General features: G+C 46.0%; 1 protein-coding gene across 1 annotated transcript in view; it reads left to right on the top strand.

The window, feature by feature from the left end:
- Nucleotides 1-273: 273 nt before the first annotated feature.
- Nucleotides 274-26,945, top strand: part of PCSK1 (proprotein convertase subtilisin/kexin type 1) — a 99,792-nt gene continuing 73,120 nt past the window's right edge. Inside the window, exon 1 of the mRNA XM_040421560.1 lies at nt 274-732. Coding sequence (XP_040277494.1) covers nt 550-732 — 183 coding nt within the window. The 5' untranslated portion in view covers nt 274-549. The remainder of the gene's footprint in view (nt 733-26,945) is intronic.

The raw sequence follows: 26,945 nt of genomic DNA, 5'->3' as shown, positions 1-26,945 counted from the left end.
TTAATATCTACCTATATCCTGTACTATTTATCATATATACTGTCCATATATTGTGTATAAGGGAGGGTCTTTCAGTGTTGCAGTGACTTTTGTTTCCGTCCATGGGTTGTCGATCAGCAGACCCTATGGATGACATAGCAGTGCAGCCTCATATAGGAGAACAGCGAGGCGGTGGAAGCAGCTGATTTGCCGCCTGTTTCAGCATGATATTGCTGTTTCTTTCAGTCAGTGTGGGCGTCTCCTTGTCTAATTACACGAACGGATCTCTCCGTGGGCAGTGGAGCTACGTGAATCCCTGCTTCCTATTTTAGCATCTCTCCTCCCTTGGGAATACCGTATAGATTTAAGACGCAGCAAGTGTGCTTGACGTAGTTGTGACGTGTAAATACTCATTTCCATTGAATGTGGAGAAAGGTTCTTGTTGTTTTTCCAGCTCTAGACTCCACCGGAGAAAGCTGCTCCTGACATCTGCTCACCAGGCAACGAGGCAAAAGCAAAGGGTTTTATATGTGATCCAGGTTTCTGAATATTGCACACATCTGCTCTGAAATGGAAGGAGGATGCTGGCCTTACAAGTGCATTGCTGTAGTGTCTATCTTGTCGTCATGTTGCTTACTATTTGTGTCTGGCATAGAAAGACGATATGTGAATGAATGGGCTGCAGAGGTCCCGGGTGGTCCAGAAGAGGCAGAGTTACTAGCAAAAGAACTGGGCTATGAATTACTTGGTCCGGTAAGTAAAAAAAAAATACACTTTTATTCTGATTTTGTGAATATTTTATGAAAATGCTTTTTTTTTTTTAATCACGCACAGTAGGGGATGTCTCCATACTGTCACTGAACTGGTTGCAATTAGTTTGCCATATTTTCCAGAATGCGGCTCGGCTCAGACCTGTTGCTTCTCACCTGTGCTTCCTCTTTTTCATCGATGTCTCATTGCATTAAAACTGTCTTGTGACTACCTTCTAATGGCAAAACAGCTGTAGCCTCCTAGAAAATGGCATCATTCATGAATACTAGCACTGACTGAAATCCATTATTGTTAAGCGACTCGAACGCCACGAAAATTCAATTCGCCGCAAAGCTGAATCTCCTCATGCTTCGCGGTAGCGAATCGATTTTCCCTTAATGGCAGTAAAAAAAAAAATTCAAATCATACTTACCTTATCCGTTTGAGAGCGAAGAGCCGTTCACCGCCATCTTGATTGAAGATCTTGCCCAAAATCCCGTGCATGATGACGTATAACATCACTATGCTGGCCAACGTAATGATTTAGTGCTGGATCTTCAATCAAGATGACGGTGGCTGGCTCGTCGCGGTCAAGTGGATAAGAGTTTGTATGATTTTATAAAAAAAAATATTTTATTTTACAATATATTATTGCTGTCAGATGCCTCAATCAGCTATAAACGCGGCATCTGAGGGGTACAATGACGGGGAGCGGCGCAGTCGCCACTCCCTGTCATTGCACTCAACTTTACTTACAAAGAAATGCGCTTTGTAACTAAGTAATTCATCATGAAGCAAATTTTTTAGTAAAATTCGGCGAAGCAGCCAAATCAAATTTTTGAATTCTTCCCCCTACGCCATTTTTTGGCTTACAAAAGATATCAGAACCCCCATTTTGCCATTGCAATTTTTTTTAGGTTCTACTGGCATAATATGCCGCCCTCCCCAGGTTTAAGAAAAGGGTAAATAGCAAGGGCGGGATGTGGACGTGGCATTGGCACTTGGCACATTCATCATTATTTACTGCAATATTGACTGACATCTACGCCAGCTCCAAGCTGCCCTAGATTTTATTCTGGCGCACGGAATGACAGACCTCCTCCTGCAGCGCATGCCCTATCAAAACCAGCGCAGCAGTCGCCTGTCTTACACCATTCTTCGGTCCAACATATAATTTTGCACGCCAGCTTAACTGCCTTTAATATAACCCTAGCTATGTCATGCCTCCAGCAAAATGAATACTTTGCAAATGATAAACGTGTCATATTAGGATTCTCTTTGCTCTTCTTCTGACATGTGACTTCTATAAACACACAGTGCAAACGTCAGAAAACCGGCATGAGCTACAAAGTTGGATCTGCAGGAGACTGTTTGCTTACCTGCCAAGAGAAAAAGGTCTGGTACAGCTAGTAGAAACTAGTTTAGTGCTCTCATTAGGAGAAACAAAATACGAGTATTGCAGGTTTGATACCTTTTAATCGCTAACACAAATAGAAGTAATGATGTTACATAGCGAGCTTTTGAGACATCACCAGTCCCTTCATCAGGCGTACTACAAGAATATATGAAGAAACAGCAATATATATACAATAAGAACAGAGACATGGGGGAATAAATAGACATTTGAAAAATAACAGAACAACATATCAAAGATCTTGAGAATGAGTTCTTACAGATAAGGCTACTTTCACACTTGCATTTGGGGTTCCGCTTGTGAGATCCGTTTGAGGGCTCTCACAAGCGGCCCCGAACTGATCCGTTTATCCCCAATGCATTCTGAATGGATAAGGATCCGTTCAGAATGCATCAGTTTGGCTCCGTTCCGCCTCTATTCCGCTCTGGAGGCGGACACCAAAACGCAGCGTTTTGGTGTCCGCCTGGCCGTGCGGAGCCAAACGGATCCGTCCTGACTTACAATGCAAGTCAATGAGGACGGATCCGTTTGACGTTGACACAATATGGTGCAATTGCAAACGGATCCGTCCCCCATTGACTTTCAATGTAAAGTCAGGAGTCCCTATTAATATACCATCGGATCGGAGTTTTCTCCAATCCGATGGTATATTTCAACTTGAAGCGTTACCATCAACATGGGAACGCCTCTATGTTAGAGTACACCATCGGATTTGAGTTAGATCGTGAAAACTCAGATCCGACAGTATATTCTAACACAGAGGCGTTCCCATAGTGATGGGGACGCTTCAAGTTAGAATATACTAAGAACTGTGTACATAACTGCCCCCTGCTGCCTGGCAGCACCCGATCTCTTACAGGGGGCTGTGATCCGCACAATTAACCCCTCAGGTGCCGCACCTGAGGGGTTAATTGTTCGTATCATAGCCCCCTGTAAGAGATCAGGTGCTGCCAGGCAGCAGGGGCAAGACCCCCCTCCCTCCCCAGTTTTAAATTCATTGGTGGCCAGTGCAGCCCCCCTCCCTCCCGAGTATTAAATTCATTGGTGGCCAGTGCGGCCCCCCCTCCCTCCCTCCCCAGGATTAAATTCATTGGTGGCCAGTGCGGCCTCCCCTCTCCCCCCCTAATTAAAATCACCCCCCCAATCATTGGTGGCAGCAGAGAGTTCTGATCGGAGTCCCAGTTTAATCGCTGGGGCTCCGATCGGTTACCATGGCAGCCAGGAAGCTACTGCAGTCCTGGATGCCATGGTTACTTAGCAATTTTAGAAGCATTATACTTACCTGCGCTGTCTGTGGCCGGCCGGGCGCTCCTCCTACTGGTAAGTGACAGGTCTGTGCTATAAGCAATGCGCCGCACAGACCTTTCACTTACCAGTAAGAGGAGCGACTGGCCGGCCACAGACAGCGCAGGTAAGTATAATGCTTCTAAAATTGCTAAGTAACCATGGCAGCCAGGACTGCAGTAGCTTCCTGGCTGCCATGGTAACCGATCGGAGCCCCAGCGATTAAACTGGGACTCCGATCGGAACTCTCCGCTGCCACCAATGATTGGGGGGGGGTGATTTTAATTAGGGGGGGAGAGGGGAGGCCGCACTGGCCACCAATGAATTTAATACTGGGGAGGGAGGGAGGGGGGCCGCACTGGCCACCAATGAATTTAATACTGGGGAGGGAGGGGGGCCGCACTGGCCACCAATGAATTTAAAACTGGGGAGGGATGGGGGTCTTGCCCCTGCTGCCTGGCAGCACCTGATCTCTTACAGGGGGCTATGATACGAACAATTAACCCCTCAGGTGCGGCACCTGAGGGGTTAATTGTGCGGATCACAGCCCCCTGTAAGAGATCGGGTGCTGCCAGGCAGCAGGGGGCAGTTATGTACACAATTCTTAGTATATTCTAACTTGAAGCGTCCCCATCACCATGGGAACGCCTCTGTGTTAGAATATACTGTCGGATCTGAGTTTTCACGATGTGAAAACTCAGATCTGAAAAAGCTGTTATGCAGACGGATCCGTTCTGAACGGATGCAAGCGTTTGCATTATAGGTGCGGATCCGTCTGTGCAGATACCAGATGGATCCGCACCGAACGCAAGTGTGAAAGTAGCCTAAGGGGTGTGTAAGTTTTATGGTCTCTAAATTGATGTTATCTCAGAGACCTGGTGCCCCGACTATGTCTATAGAAGACTCTTTAGATCTTGTAGTGTGTCATAAATCCCGGGGACAAATTCAGTCCAGTATTCAAAGTGTCAAGGAATGTTATAAATTTGTATTCCCAAATTCTTCTAGCTCTTTGGGATTTGAAGTTACCTTTTAATATGAGAACTTTCATGTGTTCTCCATTGTGTCCTGGGCTACAGAAATGCTTAGCCACAGGAAAGTGTAGCTTCTTCTCTTTAAAGGGTTTCTGTCACCTGAAAAATGGGTATTAAGCAGGCTGACATTAGCGATGTGCTAATGTCAGCTGAACATAACTATATTACTGCCATCTCGCTGCCTGCCGCCTATATTGAGAAAGACGAACTTTTATAAATAAGCTAATTAGCCTCTAGGAGCAGGGAGGGCGTTGCACCTGCTACTAGAGGCTCCGTTTTCCCACCTCTTTTCATGCCCTTCTTCTTTTGATTGACAGGGCCAGGGCAGCGCTTCTCTCCTCCCGCCAGCCGTGTCTTGTATTAGGCTACGTCTACACGACGACATTTGTCGCGTGACATTAGTGCAACAAAATGTTGCGCGACAAATGTCGTCGTGTAGACGTAGCCTAATACTGCAATTTTTATAATGGCAGTCTATGGTGTCGCACTGCAACATGCAACATGCTGCGACTGCGACGCAACAGTCGCAGAAAATCCATTCGAGATGGATTTTTCTGTGACTGTTGCGTCGCAGCATGTTGCATGTTGCAGTGCGACACCATAGACTGCCATTATAAAAATTGTCGCGCGACATTAGTGCAACAAAGTGTCGTGCGACAAATGTTGCAGTGTAGTTGTGCCCTATCTGTCGCGCGACAAATGTCGTCGTGTAGACGTAGCCTAAATCTCGCGCCGCAGGAAGCCAGCAGCCGCCAAGCGTCCTTCTCTCACTGCGCCTGAGCCGAATACTGAACGGCGTGAGATTTACACTGCAGACACGGCCGTCGGGAGGAGAGCAGCACTGCCTGGCCCTGTCAATCAAGAGAAGAAGGGCGTGAAAAGAGGTGGGCAAACAGAGCCTCTAGGAGCAGGTGCAACGCCCCCCCTGCTCCTAGAGGCTAATTAGCATATTACAAAAGTTTGTTTTTCTCAATAACGGCGGCAGGCAGCGAGATGGCGCTAATATAGTTATGTTCAGCTGACATTAGCACATCGCTAATGTCAGCCAGCTTAATACCCATTTTTCAGGTGTCAGAAACCCTTTGATTGTGTGGCGGTGGGACCTTATCCTTGCATTGAGTTTCTCTCCTGTTTCTCCAACGTAGAAGCCTCCAACAGGACATTTAGTGCAGAGAATCAGATAAACAACATTAGATGTAGAACATGTGAATGTCCCAGGGATCTTATAGTCCTGCTGTGTGTTGGGGATCCGGATCTTATCTGTTGTCATACCTGCCAATACACATGCATTCCATATTATACACACTTTCATATGGTGCATGCATTAAAGGAGTTAATTGAAGCAAGGATATCGCCATTGTAAGGGCAAAGTCGAATGCTTAACCTCTTAGATAGGACTGAGATGTTTCGTCATGGATACATCATGGGGATTTAGGCATCTCCATGTAATACTGATGTTTGTAGATGAAAGAAAGGATTTGGTAATGTGTGTGAGTCATCCACTGGAAATCACAATCTACATATACTGTATGGGTAGGGGATCAGTCAGGTGGTGTCACACCTCCTCATACCCACCGCTTTGCAGCCGTGTTATGAAGGCAATTACAGTTTGAGAGCCTACAGCTTGCAAGACACACGTTGCTTTCATTAACATTAATCTCTGGAGAAGTGTCTAGCATATATTATTTTTCCATATTCAATATGGCTGTGCTTCGTACCAGGATCTGCTTGCTGGAGCCACTGATCTGTGTTACACGTGTAAGCCTTATGAGATCTGGACGCTAACTCATTTCACATTAAAGCTTCTGCTGTAAAATGCTATATGTTTTCATGCAAATGTAGAATAACTGATGTAAAGAAATTAAAGCAGAAAGCAAGCATCAAAAATAAAGTTTTATAGAAATCGAAAAAGGCAGGAACCATGTTGAAATGACTATATTTTTTGACATCACTTCACTGGCAGGGTATACAAAAGATTTCTTGATGTAGGCATTAAAGGGGTTGTGAAGGCAGTTTTTGATGATCTATCCTCAGTATAGGTCGACAATATCTGATCGGAAGGGATCCGACACCCGGCTCCATGCAAGTACTGATTCCTCTTTATTACACTGCCTGTCGTCTCGGAAGCGAGTGTAATTAAAAGTACTTGGAATTAAACTATACTTCCGTTCCAAGGGAGATGACAGGCAGTGTAATGAAGAGGAAGCAGTGCTTACATGGAGTGCTGCCTCCTCTTCAAACAGCTTAATGGCGGAGGTACCGGGTGTTGGAAACACTCTGATCAATATAAAACCCCTTCACAACCCCTCTAAAGGGGTTATCCCATCTCACACATTGGAGGCATATCACTAGGATATCCCACCATTGTCAAATAGGTGCGGGTCTCATCTCTGGAAGCCTTTCTCTAGAATAGGGCCCTCAAAACGAAGGAGAACGCACCGCGCATGCTCAGCATTCTCTCCATTAACCTCTATGGGAGTTCCGAAAGGAGCTGAGTGAATGCACTAGGCTATTTCCGGAACTCTCATAGAAGTGAATGGAGAGTGCACCACGCATGCACAGCCACCTCTCCATTCACCTCTATGGTGAACTTCTATGGTGAACTTAATCCTTCAGGCGTAGCTACACTAAGCGTTAACATTCTTCACCACCAAGTGACACAACAGTCCAAAATGTTACAATATGGGAGTTGTATAGTTGAGTCCTCAAACTGGAGAGATGTCTTAACTTGTAAGTGGCATGGAGGGAACACTGATCAGTGGTGATTATCTTTCCCCAACTAATGAAACAACCTATGACTCTGTTGAATTATTACAATATCTTGTTTGTAAAGGAAAAAGAAAATCACCAGTGAAATGGACTCTGATTATTCATTCTTGAAAAGTATCGGAGAAGATTGGTCGGCACTGCGGTTTGCATGTGGTACGCGCGTCCAGGGAAGGTGTCCCACTAGTATATACTATTATGCTTTGAATAAAAGTTTTTTTATATCGTCAAGAAAGTGAGTGCCAGTACTTATTAACTAGATTCAATCTTGAAGGCATTTTTAGGATTTCCACTGTGCAAGGAAAATGAGGGATGTATTGGGAGTAAGATCTGATGTTGTTAAAACCAAGCTTATTTCATTGAGTTTTTTCTTCTTCCTTCTTTAGTAATATTTATTCTTCATTTTGTTTTAAAAGATCCTAGGCATTTATGCCATATACCAAGAAGTGGGGTGTCATGAGTTTTCTCCATGAAGTGGCTCCATGTCACTCTTTTTAGGCTACTTTCACACTAGCGGCAGCCTTCTCTGGCGGGGGAACAGCCTGCCGGATCCGTGCTGCCACTAGTGCACTGTTCCGCCGTAAGTCCGCTCCGACCCCACTGATTATAATGGGGGCGGGCCGGAGGTCTGGCCGCAGCACAGCAAACATGCCGAGAGGTGGCCGGAATAAAACTACGACATTATAGTCAATGGGGCCGGAGCAGACTTACGGCGGCACGGTGCACTAGCTGAAGCACGGATCCGGCAGGCTGTTGCCCCACTGGAACAGCTTGCCGGAGAAGGCTGCTGCTAGTGTGAAAGTAGCCTTAGGTAAACATTTTTTATGTCCACCTAGATGTGGTGGCAACCAGCCATCTGACAAGGGGACCCCATTTGTGCCAATAGGTTGGATCTTTATGACCTGACAGCTAGCTACTATAGTCTGTGGATGTAAATGCTATATGGTTGCTGTCGAGGAAACCAATTAACTTTGGAGTAATTCACAACCTGTAGATTATTTATTTGACATATTGACATTTCTGGCAGGAAATAATATCCCAGTCCTCAAATAAATTCAATCCTCCTCCCTCCAATTCCTCCACATGCTCTCTCTCCTCTTTTGACCCTATAACAGAGGAAGAAATCTCCAGGCTTCTCTCTTCTTCTCGACCCACAACCTGTAGCAGTGATCCTATTCTATCACACCTCCTTCAGTCCCACTCACTCACCTAACTAAAAATTTTTTACCTCTCTCTCTCTTCTGGTATTTTTCGTCCTCTTTCAAACACTCTATTATAACCCCACTACTAAAGAAACCATCTCTTGACCCGTTTTGTGCTGCTAACTACCGACCAGTTTCTAACCTCCCCTTCATCTCTAAACTCCTTGAACGTCTTGTCTACTCTCGCTTAATAAGCTATCTCTCTGCAAACTCTCTTCTTGACCCCTTACAATCTGACTTTCGCCCTCTTCACTCTACAGAGACTGCCCATACTAAAGTGTCTAACGATCTCCTAACAGCAAAAAGAAATGGTGACTATTCTCTTCTGATTCTTCTGGATCTCTCTGCAGCGTTCGATATCGTTGACCATAAACTTCTGCTCACCTCCCTGTCCAGCTGTTGCATAGACACATAGATGTGGTTCACCTGATTAAAACACTGTTTTTCTTTTGTTGAACCAAGGCTCCATTCCTGAGTTATGATACCTTTTCTTATTAGGCCTTTGGTGCAATGAGGGCTTCACCTTTGCTCTTGTTGCACCCAAACTCCACTCCACTCTGTGAGCAGCGCTGTGACAGTGCCAGGCAATGGCAAAGTGCTGGTGAAAGATTCCCTTTACACTGCGGGCAGAATTATTAGGCAAATGAGTATTTTGACCACATCATCCTCTTTATGCATGTTGTCTTACTCCAAGCTGTATAGGCTCGAAATCCTACTACCAATTAAGCATATTAGGTGATGTGCATCTCTGTAATGAGAAGGGGTGTGGTCTAATGACATCAACACCCTATATTAGGTGTGCATAATTATTAGGCAACTTCCTTTCCTTTGGCAAAATGGGTCAAAAGAAGGACTTGACAGGCTCAGAAAAGTCAAAAATAGTGAGATATCTTGCAGAGGGATGCAGCACTCTTAAAATTGCAAAGCTTCTGAAGCGTGATCATCGAACAATCAAGCGTTTCATTCAAAATAGTCAACAGGGTCGCAAGAAGCGTGTGGAAAAACCAAGGCGCAAAATAACTGCCCATGAACTGAGAAAAGTCAAGCGTGCAGCTGCCAAGATGCCACTTGCCACCAGTTTGGCCATATTTCAGAGCTGCAACATCACTGGAGTGCCCAAAAGCACAAGGTGTGCAATCCTCAGAGACATGGCCAAGGTAAGAAAGGCTGAAAGACGACCACCACTGAACAAGACACACAAGCTGAAACGTCAAGACTGGGCCAAGAAATATCTCAAGACTGATTTTTCTAAGGTTTTATGGACTGATGAAATGAGAGTGAGTCTTAATGGGCCAGATGGATGGGCCCGTGGCTGGATTGGTAAAGGGCAGAGAGCTCCAGTCCGACTTAGACGCCAGCAAGGTGGAGGTGGAGTACTGGTTTGGGCTGGTATCATCAAAGATGAGCTTGTGGGGCCTTTTTGGGTTGAGGATGGAGTCAAGCTCAACTCCCAGTCCTACTGCCAGTTTCTGGAAGACACCTTCTTCAAGAAGTGGTACAGGAAGAAGTCTGCATCCTTCAAGAAAAACATGATTTTCATGCAGGACAATGCTCCATCACACGCGCCCAAGTACTCCACAGCGTGGCTGGCAAGAAAGGGTATAAAAGAAGAAAATCTAATGACATGGCCTCCTTGTTCACCTGATTTGAACCCCATTGAGAACCTGTGGTCCATCATCAAATGTGAGATTTACAAGGAGGGAAAACAGTACACCTCTCTGAACAGTGTCTGGGAGGCTGTGGTTGCTGCTGCACGCAATGTTGATGGTGAACAGATCAAAACACTGACAGAATCCATGGATGGCAGGCTTTTGAGTGTCCTTGCAAAGAAAGGTGTCTATATTGGTCACTGATTTGTTTTTGTTTTGTTTTTGAATGTCAGAAATGTATATTTGTGAATGTTGAGATGTTATATTGGTTTCACTGGTAAAAATAAATAATTGAAATGGGTATATATTTGTTTTTTGTTAAGTTGCCTAATAATTATGCACAGTAATAGTCACCTGCACACACAGATATCCCCCTAAAATAGCTAAAACTAAAAACAAACTAAAAACTACTTCCAAAAATATTCAGCTTTGATATTAATGAGTTTTTTGGGTTCATTGAGAACATGGTTGTTGTTCAATAATAAAATTAATCCTCAAAAATACAACTTGCCTAATAATTCTGCACTCCCTGTAAAGGGGTTGTCCCACAAAAAAATATTCTACAGTTTTCAAACCAGAACCTGGATCTGAGTACTTTTGTATTTGCATGTCATAAAAAATTTAACATTGCCACTTAATTATTCAATAAAATGTATCTGTATAGCGCCACCTGCTGTTAGTTTTTTCTTATTTCTTTGTCCTGCTTACCGAGATGGCCGCACATGCTCAGTTTTATCCTTCAACTGCCACCTGAGCTCTGATAGGGAGAGCCGAGACACGCCCCCTGAGCTAGAGCAGAAAAGCCACTCCCCTTGAGCTGTCAGCTTGATATAAATCAGGCAGAGCAATGAATGTGGAGATATCTGGATCCATGTGAGATACAGGGATGGCTATAGCTTTATTAGAAAGTGATTGTCATGTGCTATATGATGTCTGATATTTAATCTGTATACCTACAGTAATATTGCCAAGAAAACAGGTAAGGTAATGGCTTTTAAAAAAAAATTAGCTTGATGTTTACATTAACACAGTGGATGTATGTTACTAGTCTGTATGTTTTGGAGTAGGACTATTACAGATTGTGTACTCATGTAAATTTGAAGTTGGTTAAAGGGAATGTGTCAACAAAAAAAATCAACTATTGTTTAAATAAAGATTGTTATGTTAAAGGATATGGACACCTTTGTAAAAAAAAATTTTTTTTTACACAAATGTATTTAGTAAAGAAAATCATTTTTCCAATTGGTTCTATTTATCTATCTTTTTTTGTGTTTGTTCTAGAGCCTGTTGTGCTTCCTATGCACAGCAGGTTGCTCTCAGTGAGGTTTTCTGTAACTCCTCCTGTGTGCACACGGGAGCGTGCTATCTCCCCCCGTTCACCCCCACAGTAGCTGCCAGGTTCGGCACACATGAAGCCCCTGCTCTCTCCAGAGAAGCCCCGCCCCTCACTGACATCTCTCTCAGCAGGAGCAGCTCCAGACTACATTGTGTTTACAGGACTTGTGGTGATGTCACAGTCATGTGATCAGCAATGTGTGTGGGAGGAGTTAGGGGAACACAGGCTCGGTGTAGGACTGTGCTGGTGGAGAATGCAGAGGTACTTTATGTATAGAAGGTGTGTATAAAGCAGGGCTATGTCAGTGTAACCAGTCTATTTTACATTTTTCTGTGTGTAATGTGCACACAGTAGCAGGGTACATTCACAGGACCGTGTGTAATCCTTTCCGTTTTACGGTCCGCAAATAACAGAAGCTTGTGTCCGTATTTTGCGAACAAATGACTTCTGTTTGTGTTCCGTAGGTCTTCCTTTTTTTACAGTCAGCAAAAAATGGAAGGAAAAAGAAGATAGAGAGAAAAAATCTATATTAGTAAGGCCTTTAAAAATACGGAAACGGATCCGCAAAAAATGGATGACATATGGAAACCATTCCGTATGTCATCCGCAATATGCGGATCCATTGACTTGAATGGGGCTGCGGACCGATCTGTGCGGACAATAGTAGGACAAGCTTCATATTTTTGGAATGGAAACACAAAAACATGTTTTGTTTCCCCAAAAAATGTGTGTAAATCCAAAATAAAATAAAAAAAATAGACATATTAGGTATCGCATTAGCTACTCTGTCAGGTGGACATTGGAAAAAACAAAAAATATAAACTGTGCCAGAACAGCCATTTTTTGCCTCACAAAAAGAGTAATATATACAGTATATACACACACAAACACAATGCATGACTACCACAAGCAAAAGATTTATATACTGCAGGAATAACCCTAATATATATATATATATATATATATATATATATAAAATGAAAAAATAGAGCAGCACTCCAAAGTAGCAGTAAAAAATGGTATCTTTATTCACCCATAGGTGACGCGACGTTTCGGCTCCAGCCTGAAGCCTTTCTTACCATATATATATATATATATTGGGGTTTCGCTCTGGTACACAGGATTAGCGGGCGCAGTATAGAGGCAACAACAAGTTCTTTAGATCAAACAGTTCAGTGTTTTATTCACACTTTAGGCAAGTGACAAAGCAAGCAGTCATAATCAAACAAAAAGTCACCTTGCGGTGTTGGTGGTAATTCACACCATGCGGCAATTCTGCCATCAAAGAGTCCTTGACTATAGCAGCACCAACTTCTTTTCATGTCAAACAGGTATCAAGCCTTCATCCAGCAACAAGGCTCCCAGATCCCAACACAGAGACCTCACTTCTGAGCCCAGCTGCCTATTTAAGGACAGCCAGGTGCTGCCAAAACCCAGACCGGCACTCAAAATTCGGTCCGGTATTTGACCTCACCTGACTGTAAATCAGCCCAGCAGCACATGCTGGGAGGAAAATACCTGTTTCCCCAGACAAAACTTCTCACTGTGTCACAATATATATATATATATATATAAAACAATGGCAGCACGTCAGGCCAAATATCAATATAGAGGTGCAGGCCAATGGATCCGGCAACAAATCCAGGACAATATAAGAATTAAATAAAATGGCAGCACTCTCACAAAAAATGAGTGAAAAGAAAAACACTTTATTTACTCCTGTGGTCGCAACTAGGGATGAGCGAACTTGTAATCAAGTTTGGCGTAAAGGTTCAGGTTTGGGTTATGTAAGAATTCCGTTATTGATTCTGCTACCACGGACCATAACTAAGGGTCCATTCACACGTCCGCATAATGGGTCCGCATCCGTTCCCATTCATTTTCAATTGGGCCACAAAAGATGCGGACAGCACCACAATGTGCTGTCCGCATTGGCACTTCCGTTTCGCGGCCCCGCAAGAAAAATAGAGCATGTCCTATTTGTGTCCGCAGCCACGGACAAGAATAGGTATTTCTATCATAGTGCTAGCCATGTGCGGTCTGCAAAATGTGGAACGCACATGGCCAGTGTCCGTGTTTTGCAGATACGGTCCATGGTAGCGGAATCCATAACGGAATTCTTAGATAACCTAAACCTTGTGTGCCGAACTTGAAAACAAAAGTTCACGCAAAATAAAAATAATAAGAAATAAAAATAAAAATAGAAAAAATGAAAAATAAAAAATTAATATAAAAACAAAAAACAAAAAGTTCACCACTGTGTTTTCTTTTCTTCTATTGGCGTCGCAGACCACCGTGTGAAGCGGGCACAATTCACATTTAAAACAGTCAATTCAACGAAGGGCGGTCTTGTAACTACGGACAACCTTTATACCTTGTTCTATGCCTATTGATTTTATACTTTTGTGAGTATAATAAAACCTATTTCTATACTGAAGATTGGTGGACCTTCACTATGTGCCTTAACCTTTATATCTACAGAAGGGTTGTTTTGTGACAAAGACTATCCTCTGGTGGAATCTCAATGTTTGTTTATCCCATTCTTATCAAGACTCAGCAAATATAGCAAAGTGAGGCAACACTAGTTGCAACGTTTTAGCTCATAGCTTGAAAAGAGACTCTGTGAATGAGCTGAAAACATTGCGACCACAGGGGTAAATAAATTGTTTGAGAGTGCTGTCATTATATATATACACTCACCTAAAGAATAGGGATGAGCGAACCCGAACTGTATAGTTCGGGTTCGTACCGAATTTTGGGGTGTCCGTGACACGGACCCGAACCCGAACATTTTCGTAAAAGTCCGGGTTCGGGTTTGGTGTTCGGCGCTTTCTTGGCGCTTTTTGAAAGGCTGCAAAGCAGCCAATCAACAAGCGTCATACTACTTGGCCCAAGAGGCCATCACAGCCATGCCTACTATTCGCATGGCTGTGATTGGCCAGTGCACCATGTGACCCAGCCTCTATTTAAGCTGGAGTCACGTAGCGCCGCACGTCACTCTGCTATGATCAGTATAGGGAGAGGTTGCAGCTGCGACGTTAGGGCGAGATTAGGCAGATTAACTCCTCCAAAAGACTTAATTCTGTGATCGATCTGCAGCTGTGGATCATTGAAGTGCTATTATTGACTTGCTCACTTTTTTGAGGCTGCCCAGAGTGTTTTTAGATCACTTTTTTTCTGGGGTGATCGGCGGCCATTTTGTGACTTGTGGTGCGCCAGCACGAGCTATCACCAAGTGTATTTAACCATCGATAGTGTGGTTATTTTGTGCTATATCCTACATCAGCTGCAGGCTGAGCCTGTGTCACCGAAGTGCATTTAACCATCAACAGTCTGGTTAGTTTTTGGCCATATACTACATCAGCTGCAGGCTGAGCCTGTGTCACCCAAGTGCATTTAACCATCAACAGTGTGGTTATTTTTTGGCCATATATTACATCAGGGGCAAGTTGAGCCTGTCACCCAAAAAATAGACCTGGCATTTCTATTTAACCAAATCTGCACAGTTTTAGCTGGTCAAGTTATTTGTAGTGACCGTAAAAGCAGACTTTTTGTTCTGGGTTGAAAAAGCATTCCCAAATTTGCCATTCTCAAAATAACTAGTTTGTGGTATTTGAGGCCTACTTGAAATCTATCCCAAAAAGAAAATCTTACATTGAAGGTATTGATAGTGTCATTCAGAAAAACCTAAGACACACGCTAGCGTGCTGATAGAAGTGTCATTCTGTGATTAAACCTATAACTGCCACACAGCGCAAAAAAAAACAGGTCTCACATCTCTATTCAACCAAATCTGCACAGTTTTAGCTGGTCAAGTTATTTGTAGTGACCGTAAAAGCAGACTTTTTGTTCTGGGTTGAAAAAGCATTCCCAAATTTGCCATTCTTAAAATAACTAGTTTGTGGTATTTGAGGCCTACTTGAAATCTATCCCAAAAAGAAAATCTTACATTGAAGGTATTGATAGTGTCATTCAGAAAAACCTAAGACACACGCTAGCGTGCTGATAGAAGTGTCATTCTGTGATTAAACCTATAACTGCCACACAGCGCAAAAAAAAACAGGTCTCACATCTCTATTCAACCAAATCTGCACAGTTTTAGCTGGTCAAGTTATTTGTAGTGACCGTAAAAGCAGACTTTTTGTTCTGGGTTGAAAAAGCATTCCCAAATTTGCCATTCTCAAAATTGTGGTGAACGGGAACAATGAGGAAAACATCTAATAAGGGACGCGGACGTGGACATGGTCGTGGTGGTGTTAGTGGACCCTCTGGTGCTGGGAGAGGACGTGGCCGTTCTGCCACAGCCACACGTCCTAGTGAACCAACTACCTCAGGTCCCAGTAGCCAGCAGAATTTACAGCGATATTTGGTGGGGCCCAATGCCGTTCTAAGGATGGTAAGGCCTGAGCAGGTACAGGCATTAGTCAATTGGGTGGCCGACAGTGGATCCAGCACGTTCACATTATCTCCCACCCAGTCTTCTGCAGAAAGCACACAGATGGCGCATGAAAACCAAGCCCATCGGTCTGTCACATCACCCCTATGCATATCAGGGAAACTGTCTGAGCCTCAAGTTATGCAGCAGTCTCTTATGCTGTTTGAAGACTCTGCTGCCAGGGTTTCCCAAGGGCATCCACCTAGCCCTTCCCCAGGGGTGGAAGAGATAGAATGCACTAACGCACAACCACTTATTTTTCCTGATGATGAGGACATGGGAATACCACTTCAGCACGTCTCTGATGATGACGAAACACAGGTGCCAACTGCTGCGTCTTTCTGCAGTGTGCAGACTGAACAGGAGGTCAGGGATCAAGACTGGGTGGAAGACGATGCAGGGGACGATGAGGTCCTAGACCCCACATGGAATGAAGGTCGTGCCACTGACTTTTACAGTTCGGAGGAAGAGGCAGTGGTGAGACTGAGCCAACAGCGTAGCAAAAGAGGGAGCAGTGGGCAAAATCAGAACACCCGCCGCCAAGAGACTCCGCCTGCTACTGACCGCTGCCATCTGGGACCGAGCACCCCAAAGGCAGCTTCAAGGAGTTCCCTGGCATGGCACTTCTTCAAACAATGTGCTGACGACAAGACCCGAGTGGTTTGCACGCTGTGCCATCAGAGCCTGAAGCGAGGTATTAACGTTCTGAACCTTAGCACAACCTGCATGACCAGGCACCTGCATGCAAAGCATGAACTGCAGTGGAGTAAACACCTTAAAAACAAGGAAGTCACTCAGGTTCCCCCTGCTACCTCTTCTGCTGCTGCCGCCTCGGCCTCTTCTGCTGCTGCTGCCGCCGCCTCGGCCTCTTCCTCCGCCTCTGGAGGAACGTTGGCACCTGCCGCCCAGCAAACATGGGATGTACCACCAACACCACCACCTGCGTCACCAAGCATCTCAACCATGTCACACGGCAGCGTTCAGCTCTCCATCTCACAAAAATTTGAGAAAGCGTAAATTCTCACCTAGCCACCCTCGATCCCTGGCCCTGAATGCCAGCATTTCTAAACTACTGGCCTATGAAATGCTGTCATTTAGGCTGGTGGACACACACAGCTTCAAACAGCTCATGTCACTTGCTGTCCCACAGTATGTTGTTCCCAGCCGCCACTACTTCTCCAAGAGAGCCGTGCCTTCCCTGCACAAACAAGTGTCCGATAAAATCAAGTGTGCACTGCGCAACGCCATCTGTGGCGAGGTCCACCTAACCACAGATACGTGGACCAGTAAGCACGGCCAGGGACGCTATATCTCCCTAACTGCACACCTGGTAAATGTAGTGGCGGCTGGGCCCCAGGCGGAGAGCTATTTGGCGCACGTCCTTCCGCCGCCAAGGATCGCAGGGCAACATTCTTTGCCTCCTGTCTCCTCCTCCTCCTACTCAGCTTCCTCCTCCTCTTCTTCCACCTGCTCATCCAGTCAGCCACACACCTTCACCACCAACTTCAGCACAGCACGGGGTAAACGTCAGCAGGCCATTCTGAAACTCATATGTTTGGGGGACAGGCCCCACACCGCACAGGAGTTGTGGCGGGGTATAGAACAACAGACCGACGAGTGGTTGCTGCCGGTGAGCCTCAAGCCCGGCCTGGTGGTGTGCGATAATGGGCGAAATCTCGTTGCAGCTCTGGGACTAGCCGGTTTGACGCACATCCCTTGCCTGGCGCATGTGCTGAATTTGGTGGTGCAGAAGTTCATTCGCAACTACCCCGACATGTCAGAGCTGCTGCATAAAGTGCGGGCCGTCTGTTCGCGCTTCCGGCGTTCACACCCTGCCGCTGCTCGCCTGTCTGCGCTACAGCGTAACTTCGGCCTTCCCGCTCACCGCCTCATATGCGACGTGCCCACCAGGTGGAACTCCACCTTGCATATGCTGGACAGACGGTGCGAGCAGCAGCAGGCCATAGTGGAGTTTCAGCTGCAGCACGCACGGTTCAGTCGCACTGCGGATCAGACCCACTTCACCACCAATGACTGGGCCTCCATGCGAGACCTGTGTGCCCTGTTGCGCTGTTTCGAGTACTCCACCAACATGGCCAGTGGCGATGACGCCGTTATCAGCGTTACAATACCACTTCTATGTCTCCTTGAGAAAACACTTAGGGCGATGATGGAAGAGGAGGTGGCCCAGGAGGAAGAGGAGGAAGAGGGGTCATTTTTAGCACTTTCAGGCCAGTCTCTTCGAAGTGACTCAGAGGGAGGTTTTTTGCAACACCAGAGGCCAGGTACAAATGTGGCCAGACAGGGCCCACTACTGGAGGACGAGGAGGACGAGGATGAGGAGGAGATGGAGGAGGATGAGGATGAAGCATGTTCACAGCGGGGTGGCACCCAAAGCAGCTCGGGCCCATCACTGGTGCGTGGCTGGGGGGAAACACAGGACGATGACGATACGCCTCCCACAGAGGACAGCTTGTCCTTACCTCTGGGCAGCCTGGCACACATGAGCGACTACATGCTGCAGTGCCTGCGCAACGACAGCAGAGTTGCCCACATTTTAACGTGTGCGGACTACTGGGTTGCCACCCTGCTGGATCCCCGGTACAAAGACAATGTGCCCACCTTACTTCCTACACTGGAGCGTGATAGGAAGATGCGCGAGTACAAGCGCACGTTGGTAGACGCGCTACTGAGAGCATTCCCAAATGTCACAGGGGAACCAGTGGAAGCCCAAGGCGAAGGCAGAGGAGGAGCAAGAGGTCGCCAACGCAGCTGTGTCACGCCCAGCTCCTCTGAGGGCAGGGTTAGCATGGCAGAGATGTGGAAAAGTTTTGTCAACACGCCACAGCTAAGTGCACCACCACCTGATACGGAACGTGTTAGCAGGAGGCAACATTTCACTAACATGGTGGAACAGTACCTGTGCACACCCCTCCACGTACTGACTGATGGTTCGGCCCCATTCAACTTCTGGGTCTCCAAATTGTCCACGTGGCCAGAGCTAGCCTTTTATGCCTTGGAGGTGCTGGCCTGCCCGGCGGCCAGCGTTTTGTCTGAACGTGTATTCAGCACGGCAGGGGGCGTCATTACAGACAAACGCAGCCGCCTGTCTACAGCCAATGTGGACAAGCTGACGTTCATAAAAATGAACCAGGCATGGATCCCACAGGACCTGTCCATCCCTTGTGCAGATTAGATATTAACTACCTCCCCTTAACAATATATTATTCTACTCCAGGGCACTTCCTCATTCAATACTATTTTTAATTTCATTTTACCATTATATTGTGGGGCAACCCAAAGTTGAATGAACCTCTCCTCTGTCTGGGTGCCGGGGCCTAAATGTGTGACAGTGGCCTGTTCCAGTGGTGGGTGACGTGAAGCCTGATTCTCTGCTATGACATGAATACAGATTCTGCGCTGACATAAGGCCAGATTCTCTGTTACGGGACCTCTCTCCTCTGCCTGGGTGCCTGGGCCTAAATGTGTGACAGTGGCCTGTTCCAGTGGTGGGTGACGTGAAGCCTGATTCTCTGCTATGACATGAAGACAGATTCTGCGCTGACATAAGGCCAGATTCTCTGTTACGGGACCGCTCTCCTCTGTCTGGGTGCCGGGGCCTAAATGTGTGACAGTGGCCTGTTCCAGTGGTGGGTGACGTGAAGCCTGATTCTCTGCTATGACATGAAGACAGATTCTGCGCTGACATAAAGCCAGATTCTCTGTTACGGGACCTCTCTCCTCTGCCTGGGTGCCTGGGCCTAAATGTGTGACAGTGGCCTGTTCCAGTGGTGGGTGACGTGAAGCCTGATTCTCTGCTTTGACATGAAGACAGATTCTGCGCTGACATAAGGCCAGATTCTCTGTTACGGGACCTCTCTCCTCTGCCTGGGTGCCTGGGCCTAAATGTGTGACAGTGGCCTGTTCCAGTGGTGGGTGACGTGAAGCCTGATTCTCTGCTATGACATGAAGACAGATTCTGCGCTGACATAAGGCCAGATTCTCTGTTACGGGACCTCTCTCCTCTGCCTGGGTGCCTGGGCCTAAATGTGTGACAGTGGCCTGTTCCAGTGGTGGGTGACGTGAAGCCTGATTCTCTGCTATGACATGAAGACAGATTCTGCGCTGACATAAGGCCAGATTCTCTGTTACGGGACCGCTCTCCTCTGTCTGGGTGCCGGGGCCTAAATGTGTGACAGTGGCCTGTTCCAGTGGTGGGTGACGTGAAGCCTGATTCTCTGCTATGACATGAAGACAGATTCTGCGCTGACATAAGGCCAGATTCTCTGTTACGGGACCGCTCTCCTCTGTCTGGGTGTCGGGGCCTAAATGTGTGACAGTGGCCTGTTCCAGTGGTGGGTGACGTGAAGCCTGATTCTCTGCTATGACATGAAGACTGATTCTGCGCTGACATGAAGCCAGATTCTCTGCTATGGCATGAAGAGACTTATTCTCTGCTGACATGAAGCCAGATTCTTTGCTATGGCATGAAGAGACTGATTCTCTGCTGACGTGAAGCCAGATTCTCTGCTATGGGACCTCTGTCCAATTGATATTGGTTCATTTTTATTTTTTTTATTTTAATTTTAATTAATTTCCCTATCCACATTTGTTTGCAGGGGATTTACCTACATGTTGCTGCCTTTTGCAGCCCTCTAGCTCTTTCCTGGGCTGTTTTACAGCCTTTTTAGTGCCCAAAAGTTCGGGTCCCCATTGACTTCAATGGGGTTCGGGTTCGGGACGAAGTTCGGTTCGGGTTCGGATCCCGAACCCGAACATTTACGGGAAGTTCGGCCGAACTTCTCGAACCCGAACATCCAGGTGTTCGCTCAACTCTACTAAAGAATTATTAGGAACACCATACTAATACGGTGTTGGACCCCCTTTTGCCTTCAGAACTGCCTTAATTCTACGTGGCATTGATTCAACAAGGTGCTGATAGCATTCTTTAGAAATGTTGGCCCATATTGATAGGATAGCATCTTGCAGTTGATGGAGATTTGAGGGATGCACATCCAGGGCACGAAGCTCCTGTTCCACCACATCCCAAAGATGCTCTATTGGGTTGAGATCTGGTGACTGTGGGGGCCATTTTAGTACAGTGAACTCATTGTCATGTTCAAGAAACCAATTTGAAATGATTCGAGCTTTGTGACATGGTGCATTATCCTGCTGGAAGTAGCCATCAGAGGATAGATACATGTTCTCATTCTGTTTACGCCGAATTCGCTTGTGCAAATTGTAGCCTCTTTTTCCTATTTGTAGTGGAGATGAGTGGTACCCGGTGGGGTCTTCTGCTGTTGTAGCCCATCCGCCTCAAGGTTGTGCGTGTTGTGGCTTCACAAATGCTTTGCTGCATACCTCGGTTGTAACGAGTGGTTATTTCAGTCAACGTTGCTCTTCTATCAGCTTGAATCAGTCGGCCCATTCTCCTCTGACCTCTAGCATCCACAAGGCATTTTCGCCCACAGGACTGCCGCATACTGGATGTTTTTCCCTTTTCACACCATTCTTTGTAAACCCTAGAAATGGTTGTGCGTGAAAATCCCAGTAACTGAGCAGATTGTGAAATACACAGACCGGCCCGTCTGGCACCAACAACCATGCCACGCTCAAAATTGCTTAAATCACCGTTCTTTCCCATTCTGACATTCAGTTTGGAGTTCAGGAGATTGTCTTGACCAGGACCACACCCCTAAATGCATTGAAGCAACTGCCATGTGATTGGTTGACTAGATAATTGCATTAATGAGAAAAAGAACAGGTGTTCCTAATAATTCTTTAGGTGAGTGTATATGTCATTTATCAAACTGGTGTAAAGTAGAACTGGCTTAGTTGCCCATATAACAAAACATTAACAAGGGCAGGTGCACTCTGCAGTCTCTCTAGACCCTTAAACTGATTTTAAAATTGAGAGATTAGTCAACATGTCCTACGGTGTAGAACATGTCTAAGCCCGGACACCACGCCAAGGTTTCTCAAGTAGCCCGGGACCTAACACTCTCCTACCTGAGCCGTATGGGCGATACCAGGAGCCAGTGGGCAAATTACAGGAGCATAAGGCCGACTCACAAACAGCTCACCAGTTACCTCCAGCATGTAGCCATGCTTCCAATGGGAGGAGGGAGGAGTCTGCGAGTCCCACTCAAGACTGGCTGATATGTCCCAGACCTCACAGGTGCACCTAAATGTGGCCTGTAGATGGAAAACAGGCACATTTAAATTGGAGTTTATACACCTCCAGAAATCTATATATACAAACTAAGAAGACAGGTTGGCATTAGCAGGAGGTGCTCAAACCCACATGCAGTTGTGCATATATATAGGGGAGCAAATCCTGCACTTGTGGCCCGTTGCTAATGGCAATCCCCAGCAAAATGCATACAATGGAGGATGCCCGTGGCGAACCACAAGTACCACAATAGACATCCTACACAAGATAACAAGTGCGGATGTCATAATTATTATAACAATATAACAAAACAATAACAAGGGCAGATGCACTCTGCAGTCTCACTAGACCCTCAAACTGATTTTAAAATTGAGAGATTAGTCAACATGTCCTACGGTGTAGAACATGTCTAAGCCCGGACACCACGCCAAGGTTTCTCAAGTAGCCCGGGACCTAACACTCTCCTACCTGAGCCGTATGGGCGATACCAGGAGCCAGTGGGCAAATTACAGGAGCATAAGGCCGACTCACAAACAGCTCACCAGTTACCTCCAGCATGTAGCCATGCTTCCAATGGGAGGAGGGAGGAGTCTGCGAGTCCCACTCAAGACTGGCTGATATGTCCCAGGCCTCACAGGTGCACCTAAATGTGGCCTGTAGATGGAAAACAGGCACATTTAAATTGGAGTTTATACACCTCCAGAAATCTATATATACAAACTATTAACTAAGAAGACAGGTTGGCATTAGCAGGAGGTGCTCAAACCCACATGCAGTTGTGCATACATATAGGGGAGCAAATCCTGCACTTGTGGCCCGTTGCTAATGGCAATCCCCAGCAAAATGCATACAATGGAGGATGCCCGCGGCGAACCACAAGTACCACAATAGACATCCTACACAAGATAACAAGTGCGGATGTCATAATTAATATAACAATATAACAAAACAATAACAAGGGCAGGTGCACTCTGCAGTCTCACTAGACCCTCAAACTGATTTTAAAATTGAGAGATTAGTCAACATGTCCTACGGTGTAGAACATGTCTAAGCCCGGACACCACGCCAAGGTTTCTCAAGTAGCCCGGGACCTAACACTCTCCTACCTGAGCTGTATGGGCGATACCAGGAGCCAGTGAGCAAATTACAGGAGCATAAGGCCGACTCACAAACAGCTCACCAGTTACCTCCAGCATGTAGCCATGCTTCCAATGGGAGGAGGGAGGAGTCTGCGAGTCCCACTCAAGACTGGCTGATATGTCCCAGACCTCACAGGTGCACCTAAATGTGGCCTGTAGATGGAAAACAGGCACATTTAAATTGGAGTTTATACACCTCCAGAAATCTATATATACAAACTAAGAAGACAGGTTGGCATTAGCAGGAGGTGCTCAAACCCACATGCAGTTGTGCATATATATAGGGGAGCAAATCCTGCACTTGTGGCCCGTTGCTAATGGCAATCCCCAGCAAAATGCATACAATGGAGGATGCCCGCGGCGAACCACAAGTACCACAATAGACATCCTACACAAGATAACACAAGATAGCAACCAATCAGATTCCCCCTCTCATTTTTCACAGCTTCATTGGAAAATTAAAGGAGGAATCTGATTGGTTGCTATGGGCAACTAAGCCAGTTCTACTTTACACCAGTTTTGATAAATCTGCCCCCCTGTGTAGTTATGTGTACATAGCATTGTGTGTCATTACACTGTACTAATCTGTGTGGGAAAAGTGACCGATCACTGTGCGGACTGCACACAATACTATATTCAGTAGACAGTGCAGGTAGTGAGAGCTGTCAGTAATGAGATCTATATCAGGCTTATAACGCCATGGTTCTGACCAGGGGCGTAGCTAGAAATGACTGGGCCCCATAGCAAAAAAAAATTATGGGACCCGCCCTCCCGGATCTCTCACCCCCACATACCTCTCGGACCTCCCACCCCTTCCAGAGCTCCCACCCAAACACCCCTCCAGGACCTCCTACCCCAACATCCCCACACCCCTCTTAGACCTCCCACCCCCACACCCATCCTAAATCTCCCACTGCCATGAGCATAGAAAAGTCAGAGGAAATCTGATAAACATGAAGAATTGAAAAAAATTATATTTGCCAAATCTCATGTACAATTTTATTTTTCTTAATTTACCTGGATTGTGAAATCTGCAGCCAATTCTTTGTGCGGCTTTCACCCTTTTCAATGTAGGGCTGAGATCTGCGAAAATCGGCACCAAAAAACGGCAAGTAATACGTAAGGCCTCATTCACACAATTGTATTTTCGGTCCACACCAAATCTGCGGAACCATTCATATCAACCACCATGTGCCACAAAAAAAGATGAAACGTGTCGTATTTTTGTTTGTTTTGAGGACAAGTATAGGAAATTTCTTCAGGACTAAAAAAAATGGCGGCATACACGCGGCCGGGGTCCGTGTTCCATGAATATCTCCAAGCGCCATTCAGAGGAAAAATCTGCTGTGTGTGAAGGTGTCCGAACATTACTACTAAGATATGCATGTTATCTGATCTGCAGGCCCTGCAATAAGATTGTGGATGAGGGGCCCTTCTGAACTAATGTCCCCATAGTGCCCCTATAATGTGCCAGTATAAAATACCCTTATATAGTGCCCCCAGTAAATGCCCCCATAGTGCTCTTCTCCCCCCTTCCCCTAGTGTCCCCCATAATGCACTAGTATAAAAATGACCCATACATAGTGCCCCAGTAGATGCTCTCAGTGTCCCCATAATTTGCAAGTAGAAAATACCCCTTCTTAGTGCTCTCCGTAGATGACCCCATAGTGCTCCTCTCCCCACTTCCCCATAGTACCCACCATAATGTGTCCCAGTATAAAATGCCCCTATACAGAGCCCCCCATATAAAATACCCCTTCTTTGTGGCCTCACTAGATGCCCCCATAGTGTTCCTCTCCCCCCTTCCCCATAGTGCCCCTCATATAAAATACTCCTTCTTTGTGGCCTCAGTAGATGCCCCCATAGTGCCCCCCAATAATTTGCCAGTAAGAAGTGCCCCCATAGTGCCCCCCAATAATTTGCCAGTAAGAAGTGCCCCCATAGTGCCACCCAATAATGTGCCAGTAAAAAGTGCCCCCATACTGCCCCCCAATAATGTGCCAGTAAGAAGTGCCCCCATAGATGCCCCCATAGTGCCCCCCCAATAATGTGCCAGTAAGAAGTGCCCCCATAGATGCTCATCAATCATGTGCCAGTAAGAAGTGCCCTCAATAGATGCCCTCCCAATCGTGCCAGTAAGAAGTGCCCCCCATAGATGCCCCCCAATCATGTGCCAGTAAGAAGTGCCCCCCATAGATGCCCCTCAATCATGTGCCAGTAATAAGTGCCCCCACAGTGCTCCTCTCCTGTATTGTACCATATAAAAAAATAAACTCACATACTTACCTCCATCAGACTGGCAGCGATGCGATGCAGGTCTCTTCCGACCTGTGTCCCGCGCTGTACGGCTCAGGCAGCGCCGCCTGCACCGGTCTCTGATAAGCTGCAGGCCTAGTGCCTGCAGCCTATCAGAGGAACAGGGAAGGGATACACCTCTCCCCTGCCCGGCAGCATCCATCTGTATTGCTGTCTTGAGAATGGGACGGCGATACAGATGACTATGGAGTTAAGCGCTTCCACAATGGAAGCGCTCATCTCCCTGTGCCCTGGCCATACGTTTTAGATAGCTTTCATCTAGTAACATAGTAACATAGTTTGCAAGGCTGAAAAAAGACATTTGTCCATCCAGTTCGGCCTGTTATCCTGCAAGTTGATCCAGAGCAAGGCAAAAAAAAAACATGTGAGGTAGAAGCCAATTTTCCCCACTTGGGGGAAGGGGGGGAATTCCTTCCAGACTCCAATCAGAATAACTCCCTGGATCAACGACCCCTGCTTAGTAGCTATAGCCTGTAATATTATTACACTCCAGAAATACATCCAGGCCCCTCTTGAACTCTTAGTAAACTCACCATCACTACCTCCACAGGCAGAGAGTTCCATAGTGTCACTGCTCTTACAGTAAAGAATCCTCTTCTATGTTTGTGTAGAAACCTTCTTTCCTCCAGACGCAGAGGATGTCCCCTCGTCACAGTCACAGTCCGGGGGATAAATAGATGATGAGAGAGACCTCTGTACTGACCTCTAATATATTCATACATAGTAATTAGATCTCCCCTCAGTCGTCTTTTTTCTAAAGTGAATAACCCTAATTTTGATAATCTTTCAGGGTACAGTAATCCACCCATTCCAGTTATTACTTTAGTTGCCCTCCTCTGTACTCTCTCCGGCTCTGCTATGTCTGCCTTGTTCACAGGACCCCAGAACTGTACACAGTACTCCATGTGTGGTCTGACTAATGATTTGTAAAGTGGTAGGACTATGTTCTCATCACGGGCATCTATGCCCCTTTTGATGCAACCCATTATCTTATTGGCCTTGGCAGCAGCTGCTTGACACTGGTTTCTACAGCTTAGTTTGTTGTTCACTAAAATTCCATGTCCTTTTCCATGTCAGTGTTACCCAGTGTTTTACCATTTAGTATGTACTGGTGACTTGCATTATTCCTTCCCATGTACATAACCTTACATTTGTCAGTGTTAAACCTCATCTGCCACTTATCTGCCCAAGCCTCCAATCTATCCAGATCCCTCTGTAGCAGTATACTGTCGTCTTCCGTGTTAATTACTTTAGACAGTTTAGTGTCATCTGCAAATTTTTTTATTTTTCTGTGCAAGCCTTCTAGAAGATCATTAATAAATATATTAAAGAGAATAGGGCCCAATACTGACCCCTGAGGTACCCCACTAGTGACAGTGACCCAATCTGAGTGTGTACCATTAATAACCACCCTCTGTTTTCTATCACTGAGCCAGTTACTTACCCACATACAGACATTTTCCCCCAGTCCA

This window comes from Bufo bufo, chromosome 2 (genome assembly GCF_905171765.1).
Source record: "Bufo bufo chromosome 2, aBufBuf1.1, whole genome shotgun sequence".
NCBI classification, from domain to species: Eukaryota; Metazoa; Chordata; class Amphibia; order Anura; family Bufonidae; genus Bufo; species Bufo bufo.
The sequence above is the reverse complement of the archived record's forward strand: the minus strand, read 5'-3'. Positions and strand labels throughout refer to the sequence as shown.